Source organism: Abramis brama (assembly GCF_963993115.1).
Source record: "Abramis brama genome assembly, chromosome: 8".
Lineage (NCBI taxonomy): Eukaryota > Metazoa > Chordata > Actinopteri > Cypriniformes > Leuciscidae > Abramis > Abramis brama.
In genome coordinates, this window is record NC_139970.1 from 21,389,224 (window position 1) to 21,407,039 (window position 17,816).

General features: G+C 36.7%; 2 protein-coding genes across 5 annotated transcripts in view; both read right to left on the reverse strand.

Annotated features, from left to right (window-relative positions):
• The window catches only part of LOC311088395 (uncharacterized protein), a 13,049-nt gene extending 5,640 nt beyond the window's left edge, over positions 1-7,409 (reverse strand). For 2 of the 3 annotated variants that reach the window (XM_084122457.1, XM_084122458.1), the window contains exons 1-2: positions 6,348-7,409; positions 3,738-4,181 (exon numbers count right to left, since the gene is read on the reverse strand). In XM_084122457.1, the coding sequence (XP_083978583.1) occupies positions 3,738-4,181; positions 6,348-6,858 (955 nt within the window). In that variant the 5' untranslated portion in view covers positions 6,859-7,409. Of the gene's footprint in view, positions 1-286; positions 1,188-3,737; positions 4,182-6,347 lie in introns of those variants that run through there. The other variant, XM_084122459.1, reaches the window with a different exon arrangement.
• A 3,964-nt stretch (positions 7,410-11,373) lies between these two features.
• LOC311088496 (uncharacterized protein) lies at positions 11,374-17,391 on the reverse strand. Of its 2 annotated transcripts, XR_014607510.1 has the most exons (7): positions 17,355-17,391; positions 17,034-17,147; positions 14,087-14,404; positions 13,743-13,936; positions 13,233-13,306; positions 12,145-12,192; positions 11,374-12,017 (listed from the first exon to the last, which is right to left on the reverse strand). XR_014607510.1 is itself a non-coding variant. In XM_084122658.1 (6 exons), exons 2-6 carry the CDS (start codon positions 17,086-17,088, stop codon positions 11,901-11,903), a joined length of 732 nt encoding a protein of 243 aa, XP_083978784.1. In that variant the 5' UTR covers positions 17,089-17,147; positions 17,355-17,391; the 3' UTR covers positions 11,374-11,900. The 2 variants fall into 2 exon arrangements, 1 of the variants encoding a protein (XP_083978784.1); XM_084122658.1 differs by lacking the exon at positions 13,233-13,306.
• Between the last annotated feature and the right edge of the window lie 425 nt (positions 17,392-17,816).

Genomic DNA, 17,816 nt, shown 5'->3' on the forward strand with positions numbered 1-17,816 from the left:
AGTAAACAAAAACTCTCAGAAATGGATGCCCTGTGTACCTGGCCTTTTCAAATAAAACATTTAAAAAACGTTTTCATGAAATAATCAACATTCATTATTGCATGAAAATATTATTGCTGGTCTCAAGAAGAAATATTTTCCACCTCAGGCCCAAATTACCAAGTTATTTGTTCATTTAAAAAAAAAGAGAATATATATATATATATATATATATATATATATATATATATATATATATTCCTGTTACAGTTTAACACATGATTCAGTATTCTTCAGTAATGCTATTGCAAAGCATGAAATATTTTAATTTACTGGTTACTTCAGATACTCTCTAAATATGCAGAATATTACAAAAACACAATGATGGGGGGAAAAACGTAACAGGGCTGAATCCAATTCAACAGAGTTGAAAATGATAACAGGGTTGAAGTGTCTACTGTTAATGAAATATACATTAATCGATTCAATCATACATTAATTCATTCATTTATTTAAATTTTGACCACTCATTACAAAGTACCTCATAGCAGAACACATGTAATACAAAGAGTAACATATTAATTTAGCATGGCCCATCTTTGTGAATTTAAATGTCAAGATGTCACAAGGTTCAGTCAGTGGAGGTTAAGATCCATCATAAACAATGGATTACCCAGAATCTCAGTCATCCTCTCTCTCTTTCAGTTACATCTGAAATATTGTGCAGCTCACTGACTTGGTCACAAGTCATTTTACTGGGTGCCCGAATGACCACCCGATGGAGCCTCAGTGTTGATGGACTCAAGTGCTTTTATGATCACCTCACTTTTAAGGCTATGCTGGTTTAGGTAAGGCCATGAAGAGTTGCACCTGGGACGTCCTGACCCTGACTCGTCAGTCTGTCTGCGGTCCTCTTCGGGGTTGCAGTAACACCATCAGACTAGGTTCGGGGCTGTCTGGAGGGGAGGCAATTATTTTGAAAAATGGTTTCCTCTTCTGTCGTTCTTTGGCTTCTCTCCACTGCTTGCGCCTCCATCTCTGAGCCTTCTCACACAAGTCACCAATTCTCTTCTTTTTCCCTGTCTCAACATCTCTTCTCCACCTCTCTCGCTCAGTTCGGAGGTACCTTTCCCTGCGGTCAGGATCAGCATCCCTTCTCGCCCTGTATGCTCTCTGTTTTTCAGCAGCTGTTTTTGCCATTACAGAGTCTGAAAAAAGGAATCCAATGTGAAGACTTGCTCAGCTTCTCCTTATTCCAAATGAAAAGATTCTTTAAACTCAGCATGAAAAATGACCATTTCAACCTTGTAATTTTCAAACCTTAATTCTGTGTTACAGGGTTGAAGTTCAGTGTATGATTAAAAATGGCTTATAACAGCATCAGCGTCACTGCCATACACCAAATTCCTCAGACCGCAAAACTGAGTATTGAGCTTTGAAATCCTAACCTATTAAAAAACAGGTAAGGTACACCTTTGCAACTGGTATTAAAGCAATACAGCCTAAGTTGTGATTATGAACAGCTCATGAATTTCTCACTGCTGCTCTTCTGTAGAAATTGCCTTCAGAAAGCAACTTTCACTTTTTGCATCTCTTTCGCAACATATCCATGGCATTGGCAGGTGTTTGTAAGTTTTGATTGTAAAACCAAAGTGACAAACCATTGGTACTGGTGAAGATAACCATGACTTCCATTTTTAGTGCCTTTAAGTTTTCTTCTTATTACAGTGGTAAACAGCGGTTGCTGCTAGTACTCATGGACCTCAGTTCAGAGTCAAACAATGCGAAAAGAGATCTGTGGCCAACGGGTTTGGACCACACAATCAAAACCAAGAATCAAAACAAAAATATGCCACTAACCACACGACAGATAATTTCTCAGAAATATTTTCTCTGAAAAAATTGTTGAATATCCCTTAGATGTTGTTTTAGGATATTTGTGTCATACAGTCACAAAGTCATACAGTTTTTTAATGAAATGAGAGTAAGTAAATTGTGTTTTATTGGTTAATTCTACATGGTTACACTAGTTTTTACGTAATTATAAAAGCTTTGTCTTGATTGCCTTAAAGTGAAGCACTCTGTCATTTTCAAAATCTTTTTTGGTGCACTTCCACTTCAGCAAAATCAGTTTGACCACAGATCAGAACTTTAAATTTCTTGCAATTTAATTAGAATTTTGAAAAACAAGTTTAAAAGGCTTGTTAAAAATTCTGTCATCATTCTGCCATTCCAAACCCTTAAGACCTCCATTCATCTTCAGAACACAAATGAAGATATTTTTTAATTAAATCTGATTGACTTCTGTCCCTCCATTGAAAGACTATTCACCCAAAACTCTGACGCTTTAAAACGTTCATAAATGGATCATAAAAGAAATCCATATGTATTAAGAGGTTTAACCAAAGTCTTCTGAAGAGTCACGATCGCTTTATGTAATGAATAGATGTAATTGAGCTTCCGTTTACCATGTTTCAGAGCTCTATTTATATGTTCACTGTTTATGCATATTCAAAAAACCTAAATTAGATCTGTTCATCGTATAAATCGCATCTTCAAATGACTTGCGATTAAATTGCTCAATTCATATGGATTTATTTTCTCTGATTTTATAAAAAATATCTACATTTGTGTTTTAAAGATGAACAAAAATCTTATGGGTTTGGAACGGCATGAGAGTGGGTGATTAATGACAGAATCTTCATTTCTGGGTGAACTAAACCGTTGTATTCATTATTTAAAAAAAACACTGCTACAATATACTCCCGACGGTTAGCATTTATTTTGCTGTATTAAAGGGGCTATATGTAGAATTCAGAAACCCTTGTTATTAGCAACACCGGTGGCCGTTAAGTGAACTGCAGCCAGCAACTTATTGCTCGTGCTCGTCACTCGAGCACAAGTAACATACAGGAGACTGAACGTGATTCAAAGCCCTGAAATACTCACGGCGAAGTTCTTTTTCGTTCTTTACTTAGAAATAAAAAGTTGGAAATACCTTTGCAGCAATATACTGTTAACAATCATCTAGAATCATCCATGCTGCTGAGACCGACGATCCCAGCTCTGCGATTCACTGGCATCATGTTGACAGATGAGGTAATTATAATCAAACTATCATAACAGTGTAATTTTAAAGTATATTTGAGACTATAGATCAGGCTATGTGAGACAATAGTTTGAATTAATCCCTTTTCTTTGAATGACACATTGACATTACGGTACACAATAGCTCTTTCAGCATGATCCTGAATAGTGTATTTGCATTCATTTCATGTGTCATTGAACAGAAGAGAGGATCTTGGGAGTGCGCGTAAATGTCACATCCTTTGGATTTTCCCAGCGAAACAGAGTCCTTCACACAAAAATCAGGCTTTCATGGATTACCTAAAGTCGGGGAATTTTCTCGTTTTTTACATTTCGTTACAAGTTGTTCAGACATTGGCAATATAAAAAGCAATTCATATATAAAAATTCTTATATATAGCCCCTTTACCAAACAGGATTGTTAAAATCAGCTTTATAAAAACTTCATACTGTCATTATTATTCCCTTGTCCAGTATATAAAATAAAAACAAGCTTTTTTTAATGGAATTATTCTTTGAAGCTTTTACACAATAAAAATGTTGTCAACCATACTTGTCTTGGCGACATATGTGTGATATCTGGGATTTAAAAGCCTGAGAAAAGGCTCTTCTATCTACATGTTCATAATACCCCAAATAAACCAGTGTAAAAATGATAATTTTATACTTACAGGTGGTTGGGTCCATGTTGATGAATGCAGGGATTGCAAGGTCTGCTGAAGTGCCTGGACTCTGAAGAGCTTGGAAGGATGCAGGTAGATCTAGTGAGAGCCCAAGCTCTGGTTCCCCCACTTGATGATGAAGTTCAGGGTTGGAATATTCAAGCCTAGACATGCTGCCAGCTTCAGCGGGTTCATCCTTCACACAGACAATTTCAACCTCGGCCTCCTCCTGTTTGATCTTCAGCGATGGTGCTCCAAAGGTCACTGTACTTGTGCTTGTGGTCTGGGATGACATGCTTGGATCTGCCATCATGGGTGCCGAGAGGACGCTGCTGTCGGGCATGTCTGTGTGCCCAGTCTCTGCAGAGGCCAGAGGGGTTTGACCCCATATTGGATCACTGGTCTCAGACAGAAGCGCCTGACTGTCCACCAGGTGAGGGCTTGAGTTATCAACTATGGAAACAACAAAAGTCACTTTCTGTTGAGTTGAGAGAAAACATTAGGAAAGTATAATAAACAATGCCTGATTGAAAATAATAGTCATATTACAAAATTCCTAAGCTGTTTTCCTTGAACTTTTGAGCAGTGATAGTATGTCATTTAAGTAATGAAATTCATTTTCATGTCCCCTTCATAACTGTCCGTATATATTTAATAAAACATTAAACTAACATTTATGGGGATTGAAATAATATTTGTTAGTTTTCTTTTGTTACAATTCAAGAAGTGGCATCATTTTGGGTGTAGAACAAACTTCAATAAGTATTAGCAAAAGATTTGATTAACTCTAGTAATAATCAGTTTGTCCCACATTGAAACTATGCAGCGTCGTTTGCTAATATTACATTAATGATTCTTGAAATGATTCTCAAGTTGACTGTAAGCACACTTGCAGTGGCTATATAGTAAATAAATATTGTAATAAATGATTATAGAAAAACAGTCATTTGTGCATATGATATGTGCCATCGTTAAATAGTATATGTAGTCTACCACCCTGTTCGAAATATCAATATCGGCCTTTAAAAAAAAAAAAAGCCTACCACTAGTTCTGAGTAAATGATACAATTAAAATACACAGTGCAATATACTTCTTTCTATCTATCTATCTATCTATCTATCTATCTATCTATCTATCTATCTATCTATCTATCTATCTACCTACCTACCTACCTACCGTATATATATATATGGAGGTATTACTATAACAGTGTAGTGTATAAAAGGGTTTCCTTCATGTAAACAGCCCCTTAGTGCTTTTCTTGCATATTCATGTGGACATTTGTTTGTTGTTTTGTGGCGATATTTGCTTGTATCGTCACTAACAGTGGAATAGTATTGATCATTCCTGTTATGCAGCTCTGTAACTTCTTTAAAATGAGTACAGTATGCTTGTGTTATAATTTAAGGAAGTATTGCTATAAAAAAATGTAGTGCATGAAAGTGTAGTTTAAGAAATGATTTACACAATGGCAAGAAAATTAACAAGATGAAACCCAACAGGATGGAAATAAAGAGCTAAAGTTGCTCAGTGAGGGATTGACAGCTGAAATTTGGACAATCACACCCATATCTGTAATTTATTTAAACATAATAGAATGTTTAAAGTGCAAGACAAACCAAATAATTCAACAAAACATCACAAAAATATTCTCAACTTCTAAAATCCTAGCTAGAAATATCTCCAGCAAAAATTGTGTCACTTCTTGCAGAATGATAGCGGGATGAAAAGTAAAAGGAAATGTATAAATTAAAAGTGATATTCCCAATAAAACATTTCAATTAGAGAAAAAAAAATTACCATCTGGAATATTTCTTAATAAATTGGCAGTTTTATCTTAGCGGCAAAAGTGACAATACTCACTCAAACCAAAATAATGAAATTATTTAAAATTAAAGGGTTCGTTCACTCAAAAATTCAAATTATCCCATAATTTCCTACCCTTAACCCATCCTATGTGTATATACACTCATGTCACATGACTTTCTTCATTCAGCCAAACACAATCAGAGTTAGGGTATATTAAATAATTTCCTGGTTCTTCCAAGCTTTATATCCATACAGCTTCAGGGGGTTAATAAAGGCCTTCTAAAGCGATGCGTTTTTGTAAGTAAATAAATTTTAAAAATCCTTATTTATAACTTTATAAACTATAATCACTGGCTTCCAGTAATGGTCGAGTCTATGGGCTGCATCCGAAATCGCATACTAACCTACTATATAGGCTAGTAGGTGAAAAACAGTTTTGTGACAAAAGTGGCATGTCCGAATCAACAGTATTCATAAAATACATACAATTTTGGGCTTCAAAATTGAAGGTAATATTCACTCCCATTATAAAGCTTGGAAGAGCCAGGGTATTTTTTTAATATAACTCTGAATGTGTTTGGCTGAAAGAAGAAAGTCAAATACTAGATGGCTTGATGGTGAGTAAATTATGGGATATTTTTCATTTTTGGGTTAACTAACAATTTAAGCCTTATGTTGTGATACTGTTGATTAAAGAAAACTAACAAACATGATTTCTATCTCATCTTTGCTATTTTAATCTAATATATGATGGGAATATGAAAAGGTACTGCATCACCCATACATGTTTATCAGCTGACGTTTCATACCTTTATTAACTGATGGTCCATGGATCTCTTCAATGTGGAAATCAGCAATGTGATTCTCATTTCTTAAGGTTTCTTTGGACATGTGCATCTGATGTCTCACCCATGAGGGTCCAGCTACAGGGGCAGGTTCATTGACTCTCGGTCTGGGACAGGGGTTTGGGGCTTTGGCACACACTGACACAGTGCTCGTCGGGACTCTTCTGCAGTGCATCCCTGTGGATGTTGCCATGTCTCCATCTCCATGATACAGTCTATGGTTGGCGTCTTTAGCAGCCAGGACGCTAATGTACTTGCGCATTGTTTTCATCTGACAGCGAGACGTCTCCAACATTCTCCGGATGTTCTCATTCTCTTTCTCTTTAGCGGTCATCTCCCGTTTGATCTCCTCAAATTTGAGCCCGACCACCCGGATCATCTCTCCTAACACGGTCTCCACCGCGACGTTCACGGCTTTCTCTATGACAGCGCCCATTTGGCCCCGCATCAGAGAGATGGTCAAATTCACATCCATGTTGACGGGCGCAGATATGAGCTGGGTCGAAAACGCGACAAAAAAATATTTTAATGCCTGATTTGTATACGAGTAACGTTAGGCCTGTATTTTGTGCAAAACGTAGTCTACGTTTACCAGACAAACGCACAGACTCCGTCCGCCATTGATTGGCCACGCAACGACAACACTGAGACGGAGCAGGAATCACATCCGGTTCAGCAGGAGTAACGTTACTTGAACCCTCTGTAGGGTGCGTTCCATTCGACAGGGTCCCTACGCAGTGTGCACTACTCCCTGAACAGGGTATATCAGTTGAAGTGGACTTCGCTGACAATAACCACTCATTTGGAATGCCCTGCAACGTCATCAAAGAAAGGCAACCAAGGGGTCGTGCGGATTATGATACAACACAAATGAATGTAAATGTAACTGTAACTGTCATTGAATATGAAAATGCATTTTGATTTGGGTATCTATATATAAATGTGCTCTTAATATGGTCTTAGTAACTGTAGAGGTCTCATCTCGTGCGCTTTCTTTTCCACGCGCAGCTGCATAGCAAACATTCCTGAGGTAAATAAAGTAAAATAAAAAAATGACAGCAGCTGATTCTCAAAACTTCATTTATTTAGATATTCATACAATAGACTATGGAAATGTAACATTCATCACCCTAACCATTCATAAATACACTAGTTTGTATAATAATAACAGTATTTATGAAACTTCAGGCCCATTTTTGAAAACATGAAAACATTTTTTCGGAGTTACACTATTAAAAGTCAGGCTATTAAAATAATGGGGTCATTTTTTTTTTATGTTGGACCAACTTAAAGTTAGGCATTTTCATTAACACTTTTTGTGGTTGAAATTCTCTTCTCATCACATCATGATGATAGCAATCAATAATAGTGGTCTGTTTATGGCAACCCCAAACTATGCATTTTTCTGGCAACACTATCAACAACGAAATTAGCTCTGTCTAGGGGTGTAACGATTCCCCTTTTTTTTGTTGGATGCAGCGATTACAAATCCTGACGATGCATCGATCTTGATTGAAACATTAATCATGAATCGTTGATTTCAGTCAGTAATCAATTTAAAATGCTAAGAATTAAGGAAAAGTGGATTATAGTCTCTCCAAGGAAGCATTGTGTGTTTAATGTTAATGTAAATAATGTAGGCCTGCCTGGAACAGGTTGTGTAGCCATAAACACTATCCCACACAATATTTAGCATGAACTAACAATACTTTTAAAGCCTATGTAAATTTCTACAAATGCCAATTTTTATAGCCTATTAAAATAACGTTAATAATGATAGCTACATTAAGAACTATCATGAACTAACATTAAAGGACAAAATAAAAGTAAAAATTTTTGCCCCCACTCTCTGACCCCCTGAAGGCCGCTGTGTAAAGACACATTTGGGGAAGCATTTAAATAATCCTATACGAATGCATATAACAAATGCAGAATTGAATTAATCGCATCGAATTTTAAAGTGAATCGTTTTAAATGGAATCATTCTGAATTTGCAAAAATCGCTCTTGAATCGAATCGAAAAACCTATGAAACGTGAATCGAGTCAATTCGCTGTCTACCCAAAGATTCACAGCCCTAGTAAATATCCACACTAGCCTAGCCTTGAAGTGGTCTTGAGCAACTTGACCACTTACTTACATTATGTATTTCCTGTATTCAGACCGCAAGTGCGAGTAGAACTTTTGATTACCCAATAATTCACACTTATGTTGCAAAAATGCAAGTGTTTACAGAGCTTTATTTAGATTTTTAATACTTTGCATTTTAAAATAAACTTCTAGATGTTAGTTCAGTAGTCCCTATGTAACAGACGACACAATTAATTGTGGTGCTTTTAATTCTAAAAAGCAGTTGTAAATGTAAATACATTCTCATCTTTGCACTTGCAATAAAATATGCAACATTTTATGTAGACGCGCTGCGCTGTTACACTATGTGAATTCATTCCAGGCCCACACAGACGAAAATGAATAGCTGAATAAAGTCGTTATTTTTGTTGTTTTTTGCACACAAAAAGTATTCTCGTCGCTTGATAAACTTGTGGTTGAGCCACTGTAGTCACTTGGACTATTTTAAACATTGTCTTTACTAACTTTCTGGGCCGGCAAGTTTCTTCCCATAGAAGCCTATGAAGGAGTGATCCAGCTCTCAGATTTCATCAAAAATATCTTAATTTGTGTTCCGAAGATGAACGAAAGCCTTACGGCGTTGGAACAACATGAGGGTGAGTAATTACTGACAGAATTTTCATTTTTGGGTGAACTAACCCTTTAATCTATTTTTGAAGACAGCATAGATGTATCCTTCGCTGCCTTTGATATCCCACAATCCTGTGCGCTCCATTTTGTGACAGTTGAGCTAAGAAGATGCCGTCTGAAAGTTGGGGTTGGGGTCAGTTTGTGTGAAAATGGGTTTTTGAGCAACGTTTTCCACTTCTGAAGTCATTTCTAGCAAAAATATTACTATTTAAAATGATCGTTGGCATTTTTTAAAGATCTGGGACAATATTGCGCACTTACTTCCTGTTGCGTGCACAAGCTCTCAAGTGGTCAAGACCGCAAGTGGGTATTCAGACTGGCCCATATTGTTTCACTTCCTTCATTCAGCATAGCAAGTGTATCCAGCCACAATCTTTTGCACAAATTCCAATTCACGAAAAAGTACTGACAAAAATAAGTCGGCACTGAGCTTGTCTGAGTTGATTTTGAAATGTAAGACAAAAAAAATGTTTTCGGAGATGAAGGCATGTTGTCTTTTGTTTTGGTGTAAATGAATCACTTAACACTAAACTGCCAATAATGGTGGCCACTGGGAGACCACAGACGGTTGTCATTTAATGTATTGCATTAGTAGAAAGCCAGTTAATATAAAGATTTTTAATACAAAGTATTTTTCCGAAATTATGTTTAGTATTTCCGTGCTGTGACCGTGGGGTGGGAACATGTGTGATGTAGCCATTTCAAATGTGGAAGTTTTACATTACTTCCCTTCCTTTACAAATAGTTGTGATTTCTTAACCCTTCGTAACACTGTTGCTCTAGGAAGAGAATTATTGTAGGCTAAAATAAAAGAAGATGCTATATTTTTACAATTAAGTCAACTAAAAAGTGTTAAAACATTTGTTTTACAGTGTGTGGGTGATTTACTTTTTTATTGAATGCATCTTCAGTCCTCAAAAACGGATAGAAAGAGCAGATTGAAAGATATGCATGTTTACATGAAGAGAGTGGATGTGGTTTGAGGTTGAATGAAATTGTTAATTTGTGTCAACAAACTTGCTTGGTCTATAGGTTATAGCTTCTGCACGATGTGGAAATTATGCAGAGTGAGATGCGAAAGCGTATAGTCATAAATGTTGTTGTCTTTTTTACGGGTAACTCTGAGTTTGTTCCAGAGTGTCAAATGTTTGATGGTACTGCCAAATTTAGTTCATCATCGAGATTCTTCAATTTGAAATATTGTCAATACAGACTTTATCTGTTGTTACATAAAAGACTGTATGTATGGAAGAGTCATGTTTTGTATATGAGGAGGAACATGAATGTTCAGAGGCATGATATCTGTTTTTCTTGCTGTTTTTCTTTTCAGAGGCATACTATCTGTTATGACTAGACATGCTCAAATTATGACTTTGCATGTTTCTATTTGTGGGTAGTTGTTAGTTCAAGAGACATTTCTGTCTTTTAAAGGGATAGTTCACCCAAAAAGGAAAATGTTGTCATCATTTACTCACCCTCAAGTTGTTCCAAACATGTATGAGTTTCTTTCTTCTGTTGAACACAAAAGAAGATATTGTTGGTAACCAGACAGTTGACGGTAGCCATTGACTTCAATGGGTGCCGTCAACTGTTTGATTACCGACATTCTTCAAAATATATTTTTTTGTGTTCTGCAGAAGAAAGAAACTCATACAGGTTTGGAACAACTTGAGGGTGAGTGATGACAAAATGTTCATTTTTGGGTGAACTATCCATTTATAGTTTGAAACAAATTGTATTTAGTCATTTGAAGAGTAAACACAAATTATTTCCAGTACAATACAAATTAAGCGTAGCGTCAGTTCTGGCAGGTCACGCTAGTCAAGCTCGCATCAGCTGATACACATCTACCTATAGGAATACGATTCCTATCACTGTATACATATATAAACTCCTTCAGCATTATCAGCAGCTATCGCGTTTCTCAGGAGCTAATTACCCTCCTCCATCCCCAGTTCCTCCTCTCGTCCAGTCAGGATGGCATTCTGATTCCCCTTGAATCAGAATAAAATCTCAAATTATGTTGTACTTAAAATCTTGATTTAATGATATCTGCAATACATTCATGTTGGTTCTGTTCTGTTTACCCTAAGGTTTTTTTTGCTGCTCTCCCTGCTCTTATCCATGCTAGGCTGCATGGATGCGCAGGGAGTTCTTGCCCAGAACAGAACCATACCGCCAATCCTAACTGTATGCTAATTGTCAATCGTATTTGACGATAACACATTTATAAGCTCTCATCTTGCTGTAATTTTCTTTATTTACATCACCAAATAATCATCAAATGTAATTCATCATTCAATATAATCTCTGTATATTTCAAAATAATATACAAATGGTCTCCTCAAGTCAGTTTGAAAAATGTTACAATTTTTGGAAAAAAGAAAAATTCAGCATTTTCTTGTAATGAACAAAACTGATAATATCATTGATTATTGGTCCATGGGATCAAAATAATAAAAAAATGCTCAAGCTAGAAACTTTAAACAGTACTTCATGTACTTTTAGCTTGGCATAGCTACAATTCAGCATTAGGTTTTACTAGCCAGCACATCTGCAACAGAGAACAAAACAGTGTAATGGGAGCGGTTGAATGGGGCGCAGCAGCAATATGCAGATTCAGGGATTTAGAAAAGTCTGTTTTGTTGGGTATAAAGGTAATTGTTTCGTCCTATGATATTGTTTAGTGTAGCTTAACTATATTCAATCCAGAGCAGTTAAAGCGCGAGCACATACACTTATTCCACTAGAAATGTGTTCAGGCAGTCATCATATGAGAGTTGTGGTTCATATCTCTGTGGGATCCTCCCCGTTTCTGCACTTCACGCATGTCCACGTATTCTGTGTCGTCTGGATCACGCCATTTTATATTCCTCTGAAACATAGTAAAATCATTTGTATTTGAAGTATTGTTGCGCCAAACAGCCACAGCTATAGCAGTCATATTGCATTACTGGCACACAGTCAAATACAGTGTTGGCATGGCAGAAGAAGGCCCTTACCTGCATTGGCACATAGGTCAGAGTGTCAGAAGGTTCAGGCTTTGCAACCTGGAGAGGAAGACAAAAAACAGCACGATTGTATTAAGCTTAGAATAACAAAGTGCAGTAAATGGTAAAACTAATTGCGCTATGTGATGATACATTACAATAATATGGTAAAAAATACATTTGCGATATCAATCAGTATAACGAGCTGTTTTGCACAGCTAAAAATAACTCAATCGGATGATACCAGAAGCCAGAAACATTATATTTACAAATGGCCGCGCCCACTCTTACGTAAAAAATAGGTGTATAAAGAACCTTTTTTGGAATTGAAATGTTTCGTGGATGTTAAAGGTTCTTTATGGAACCATCGATGCCAATAAGGAACCTTTATTTTTAAAAGTGTAAGGCTCTTGGGGAACACTTTACAATAAGATTTCATTATTTTACATTAACTACAACATGAACTAATAATTAGCTGACCTTCTATGGCATTTATTAATCTTTGTTAATATTATTTTCAACATTTAGTATTACATTAATGTTCTTTTGATTTTAATAGTCAATGCACTGTGAAGCAACATGATCAACAATAAACAGCTGGATTTTGTTATTTATTTACTAACGTTAACAAAGATTAATAAATACAGTAACAAACGTAGGTAACACTTTATTCTAGTGTCATTGTTACATATGTTACTATATGTGTTATATATGTAGTTACTATAGTAATAACTATAAGTTATGCATAATTACATGCAACTAAACCAAACCAAACCCTAATCCTAAACCTATAGTAAGTACATGTAGTTAATTAATATTACTTAGTACTACTTAAATGTACAATTACAGTGTAACAAAGACACCTTAAAATAAAGTGTAACCTAAATGTATTGCTCATGGTTAGTTCATGTTAGTTAATACATTAACTAATGTTAACAAATGAAACCTGAAGTGTTACCGGCTCTTGTGGGTTTGCTGTATTGTGAAGATAGTCATTCACGCCTTGTCATTATTACCATAATGACAAGATTTGAGCGTTCATGTCCTTGTAAAACTTGTAATTACAATTTGTAAGCTGTGAATTTTCTGAGAGCTCATACTTGTACCACATGCCCACTGCAGATTCATTTAGGCGATGCTAGTGAAACGCATACATCCCAGTCCGAAGACGTGCCTAGAGTGAAACGTCACGTGTTGTCATCTCGAAATTACGGTAATTAAAACATAGTGTGAACGCAGCATGTAGTACAGGGTGGGCCATTTATATGGATACACCGTAATAACATGGGAATGGTTGGTGATATTAAAGTCCTGTTTGTGGCACATTAGTATATGTGAGGGGGCAAACTCCTCAAGATGGGTGGTGTGTACTAATATATACTAATGTGCCACAAACAGGACTTTAATATCACCAACCATTCCCATGTTATTACGGTGTATCCATATAAATGGCCCACCCTGTATATTCACAATATAGCACAGCCTCTCCTTCTAGATTATATAAATGAATGCAACAAGAGATGTATACAGACACTGAAACAAGATATTCAGTAAAGACACTAATAAAACAACACAAGTACAAACATAAAATAAAAAGTCTCTAAGTTTACCCTCAATCTCATGTAGAGTGCAGTGATGATAAGGCTGTAGATACAGAGCACCGTCACCACTATGACCAGACCACAGATTATCAAGGTATACATGACTTCAGGTGAGGGCTTGTCTTCATCTGTGTGCTCCTGGTTATGTGATTCGTTAAAGCATGAGCAGTTGCTTTTTGGTGGAGCCCAAGGGGTTTTGCAACCTTAAAATAAAAATCATTTATATAATGGTTGTTTGTGAAAAATGCAAGATTTAAACTGCATTTTTATATGCAGTTAAATATACCATTTCTGGGTATATAAAACTGGTTTATACATAACTGGACTATATTGTTCAAATAGGGTGAACTTACCTCGGAAAAGCTTTGTTTTCGGCCCTAAGAGACTTTTGATTGGTAATGGATTTATTCTGGTTATCTCACAGGTAAATTCATTTTTGTGTAGGGCCCCAGGATTCATCAAGGTGAACGTGAATCCGTTGTTATTGCTCTGCCATTTACAGTCTTTATTTTCTTGATCCTTTTTGTAAATCTGACAAACAACTGTATCATTCAACATCAGCTTGGCTTCCATTCCAAACTTTTCTTCGCCATAAGACATGCATGTGACACTGACTGAGCCATTGTCATGGAGGATCGGGTTGAGAGGTTCACTCACATCCCAACTACAAACTGAAATAAAAAAGAAGAAATTTAATTAATTCATTCATAGTTCAAACATTTTATGTTTTCTTTTTTACTTTGAGAAAATGATTTTTTAACTATTTATTTGTATGATACAGCTGCAAATAAGTATTTGAACACCTGTCTATCAGCTAGAATTCTGACCCTCAAAGACCTGTTAGTCTGCCTTTAAAATGTCCACCTCCACTCCATTTATTATCCTAAATTAGATGCACCTGTTTGAGGTCGTTAGCTGCATAAAGACACCTGTCCACCCCATACAATCAGTAAGAATCCAACTACTAACATGGCCAAGACCAAAGAGCTGTCCAAAGACACTAGAGACAAAATTGTACACCTCCACAAGGCTGGAAAGGGCTACGGGGAAATTGCCAAGCAGCTTGATGAAAAAAGGTCCACTGTTGGAGCAATCATTAGAAAATGGAAGAAGCTAAACATGACTGTCAGTCTCCCTCGGACTGGGGCTCCATGCAAGATCTCACCTCGTGGGGTCTCAATGATCCTAAGAAAGGTGAGAAATCAGCCCAGAACTACACGGGAGGAGCTGGTCAATGACCTGAAAAGAGCTGGGACCACCGTTTCCAAGGTTACTGTTGGTAATACACTAAGACGTCATGGTTTGAAATCATGCATGGTACGGAAGGTTCCCCTGCTTAAACCAGCACATGTCAAGGCCCGTCTTAAGTTTGCCAATGACCATTTGGATGATCCAGAGGAGTCATGGGAGAAAGTCATGTGGTCAGATGAGACCAAAATAGAACTTTTTGGTCATAATTCCACTAAACGTGTTTGGAGGAAGAAGAATGATGAGTACCATATCCCAAGAACACCATCCCTACTGTGAAGCATGGGGGTGGTAGGTAGCATCATGCTTTGGGGGTGTTTTTCTGCACATGGGACAGGGCGACTGCACTGTATTAAGGAGAGGATGACCGGGGCCATGTATTGCGAGATTTTGGGGAACAACCTCCTTCCCTCAGTTAGAGCATTGAAGATGGGTCGAGGCTGGGTCTTCCAACATGACAATGACCCGAAGCACACAGCCAGGATAACCAAGGAGTGGCTCTGTAAGAAGCATATCAAGGTTCTGGCGTGGCCTAGCCAGTCTCCAGACCTAAACCCAATAGAGAATCTTTGGAGGGAGCTCAAACTCCGTGTTTCTCAGCGACAGCCCAGAAACCTGACTGATCTAGAGAAGATCTGTGTGGAGGAGTGGGCCAAAATCCCTCCTGCAGTGTGTGCAAACCTGGTGAAAAACTACAGGAAACGTTTGACCTCTGTAATTGCAAACACAGGCTACTGTACCAAATATTAACATTGATTTTCTCAGGTGTTCAAATACTTTTTTGCAGCTGTATCATACAAATAAATAGTTAAAAAATCATACATTGTGATTTCTGGATTTTTTTTTAGATTGTCTCTCACAGTGGACATGCACCTACGATGGCAATTTCAGACCCCTCCATGATTTCCAAGTGGGAGAACTTGCAAAATAGCAGGGTGTTCAAATACTTATTTTCCTCACTGTAGCTTCATTGGGACATGTGCCGGTATAAATGAATATTCAGCTATGGTAGATATTTAGAATAAGGTCTGTACGTGATTCGAAATGAATACAGGCAAATGACAGCGGTCCTATTCAGATCTTCAGAAACCAGAACATTGGCTTAATCTGGTTTTGGCTGGTTTTACATAATCAGAGTACGACCATATTCTAATTAATAAATGTAAATGCAAATTTTATTTCAATACACCTATATTTTCCTGTTGTCACGCAATGTGGCTGTATAAATCACACAACGATGGAGAATCCAAAAGAAACAAGAAATCATGGAGTAACACAACACTCTTCCATAAACGATACAGGACAAATACAGGACGATAAGGAGAACTAAGGGCTTAAAGGGATAGTTCACCCAAAAAATGAACATTTTGTCATCATTTACTCATCCTCAAGTTGTTTCAAACCTGTATGAATTTCAATCTTCTGCTGAACACAAAAGAAGATATTTTGAAAAATATAGGTTACCAAACAGTTGATGGGCCTACTATGGAAGTCAATGGGGTCCATCAATCGCTTGTTTTCCCATATTCTTCAAAATGTCATATTTTGTGTTCAGCAGAAGATTGAAATTCATACAGATTTGAAACAACTTGAGGGTGAGTAAATTATGACATTTTATTTTGGGGGGTAAACTATCCCTTTAAATACATGGGGAGTAATAAGAATACTAATCAAACAACAGGTGAACGGAATCAGCAACTATTGGAACAAACAAGTGGATTAATGGCAGAGAACATAGGCAAATGGAAACAAACTGAACAGACACTGAACATACATTTCACACCTGTTGAATTAAACTAATATGACAAGCTTAAATTACAAAAAAAATGGCCAGTTAAAACTAAATTATTGCTGGTTACCAGCATAATGTATATTCTGTCTACTTTCATGCTGGTTTTAGTGATGCTTTACCCACAATAATAGGCACTGTGCCAAAAAGAAACCAGCATTGCCCATCTAATACATGTACCATAACCAAGCATTTTGGAATTTTAAGCTGGTCCAAACTATCTGTATTTCTTTCAGCAGTAATGAGAAAGGTTAGCCTCTTACCATTGTGAAGGATCAGAGAAAAGCTGAGAGTGAGCAGAGTAAACCTGTCAGGCATGTTAACGTCCCTCTTCAGTTTTGGTGTGATGGTGGCCGAGGCTCTTCAGATTGTTTTTACTGGAATGAGAAAAAAACAGGAAGTATGTGGGTTAGGTGATCAATATCACCCACAAACATCATATTTGTCACTCGTGGTAGTGCAAGAAGTTATTTAAGTGATGAGGGAAGATGGCAACATTTAACACACACATTGAAGATTCATTATTGTAAAAAAAGAATCATATTGTGTGGGATATTATGTAAAAAGTGCGATTGAGTTTTTACCTCTTGCTTAATGTGTCCCAGCCGAGAAACACGTCTGTGAGTGAGGAAATGAGTGGGCAGCTTTCTTGTAATATGAAGTTGTTGAAAGGAAAATGTTTGATGCACAACCATGTTAGGAAAAACCCATATCCTACTAAATGAGCAACAAAGTAATCTTGATCCACTTACTTTTAAAATCCTTTGATTTTTCTTTTTCTTTTTTATTAAATGCTTAGAAATTTTAGTTTCATATGAAATAGGCTATATCATATGTATATGGGCCATTCTACAGAATTGGTTCAGAGTCAGAGTTGGAAACGTCTTGATTTTTTTGTGTCTTTTTCCACAAATGTTGTATGCAAATTGTATAATATCCAAGGTACACATTTCAAGTAATTGTGCAGTTAATTATCATATTGTATTTTCAGAAAGTTTTGGAATATTTTTCCTCTCCCCAAATTTGTCACTACCGAAACACAATAA

Bases quoted from the DNA above. Each gene is read 5' to 3' on its own strand.
- LOC311088496 (XM_084122658.1), bottom strand. From the start codon at position 17,088: ATGCCTGACAGGTTTACTCTGCTCACTCTCAGCTTTTCTCTGATCCTT. The intron at 14,405-17,033 runs GTAAGAGGCTAA...TTTTTATTTCAG, and splicing joins TTCTCTGATCCTTCACAATG to TTTGTAGTTGGGATGTGAGT. The intron at 12,018-12,144 runs GTAAGGGCCTTC...ACTATGTTTCAG, and splicing joins TGACCTATGTGCCAATGCAG to AGGAATATAAAATGGCGTGA.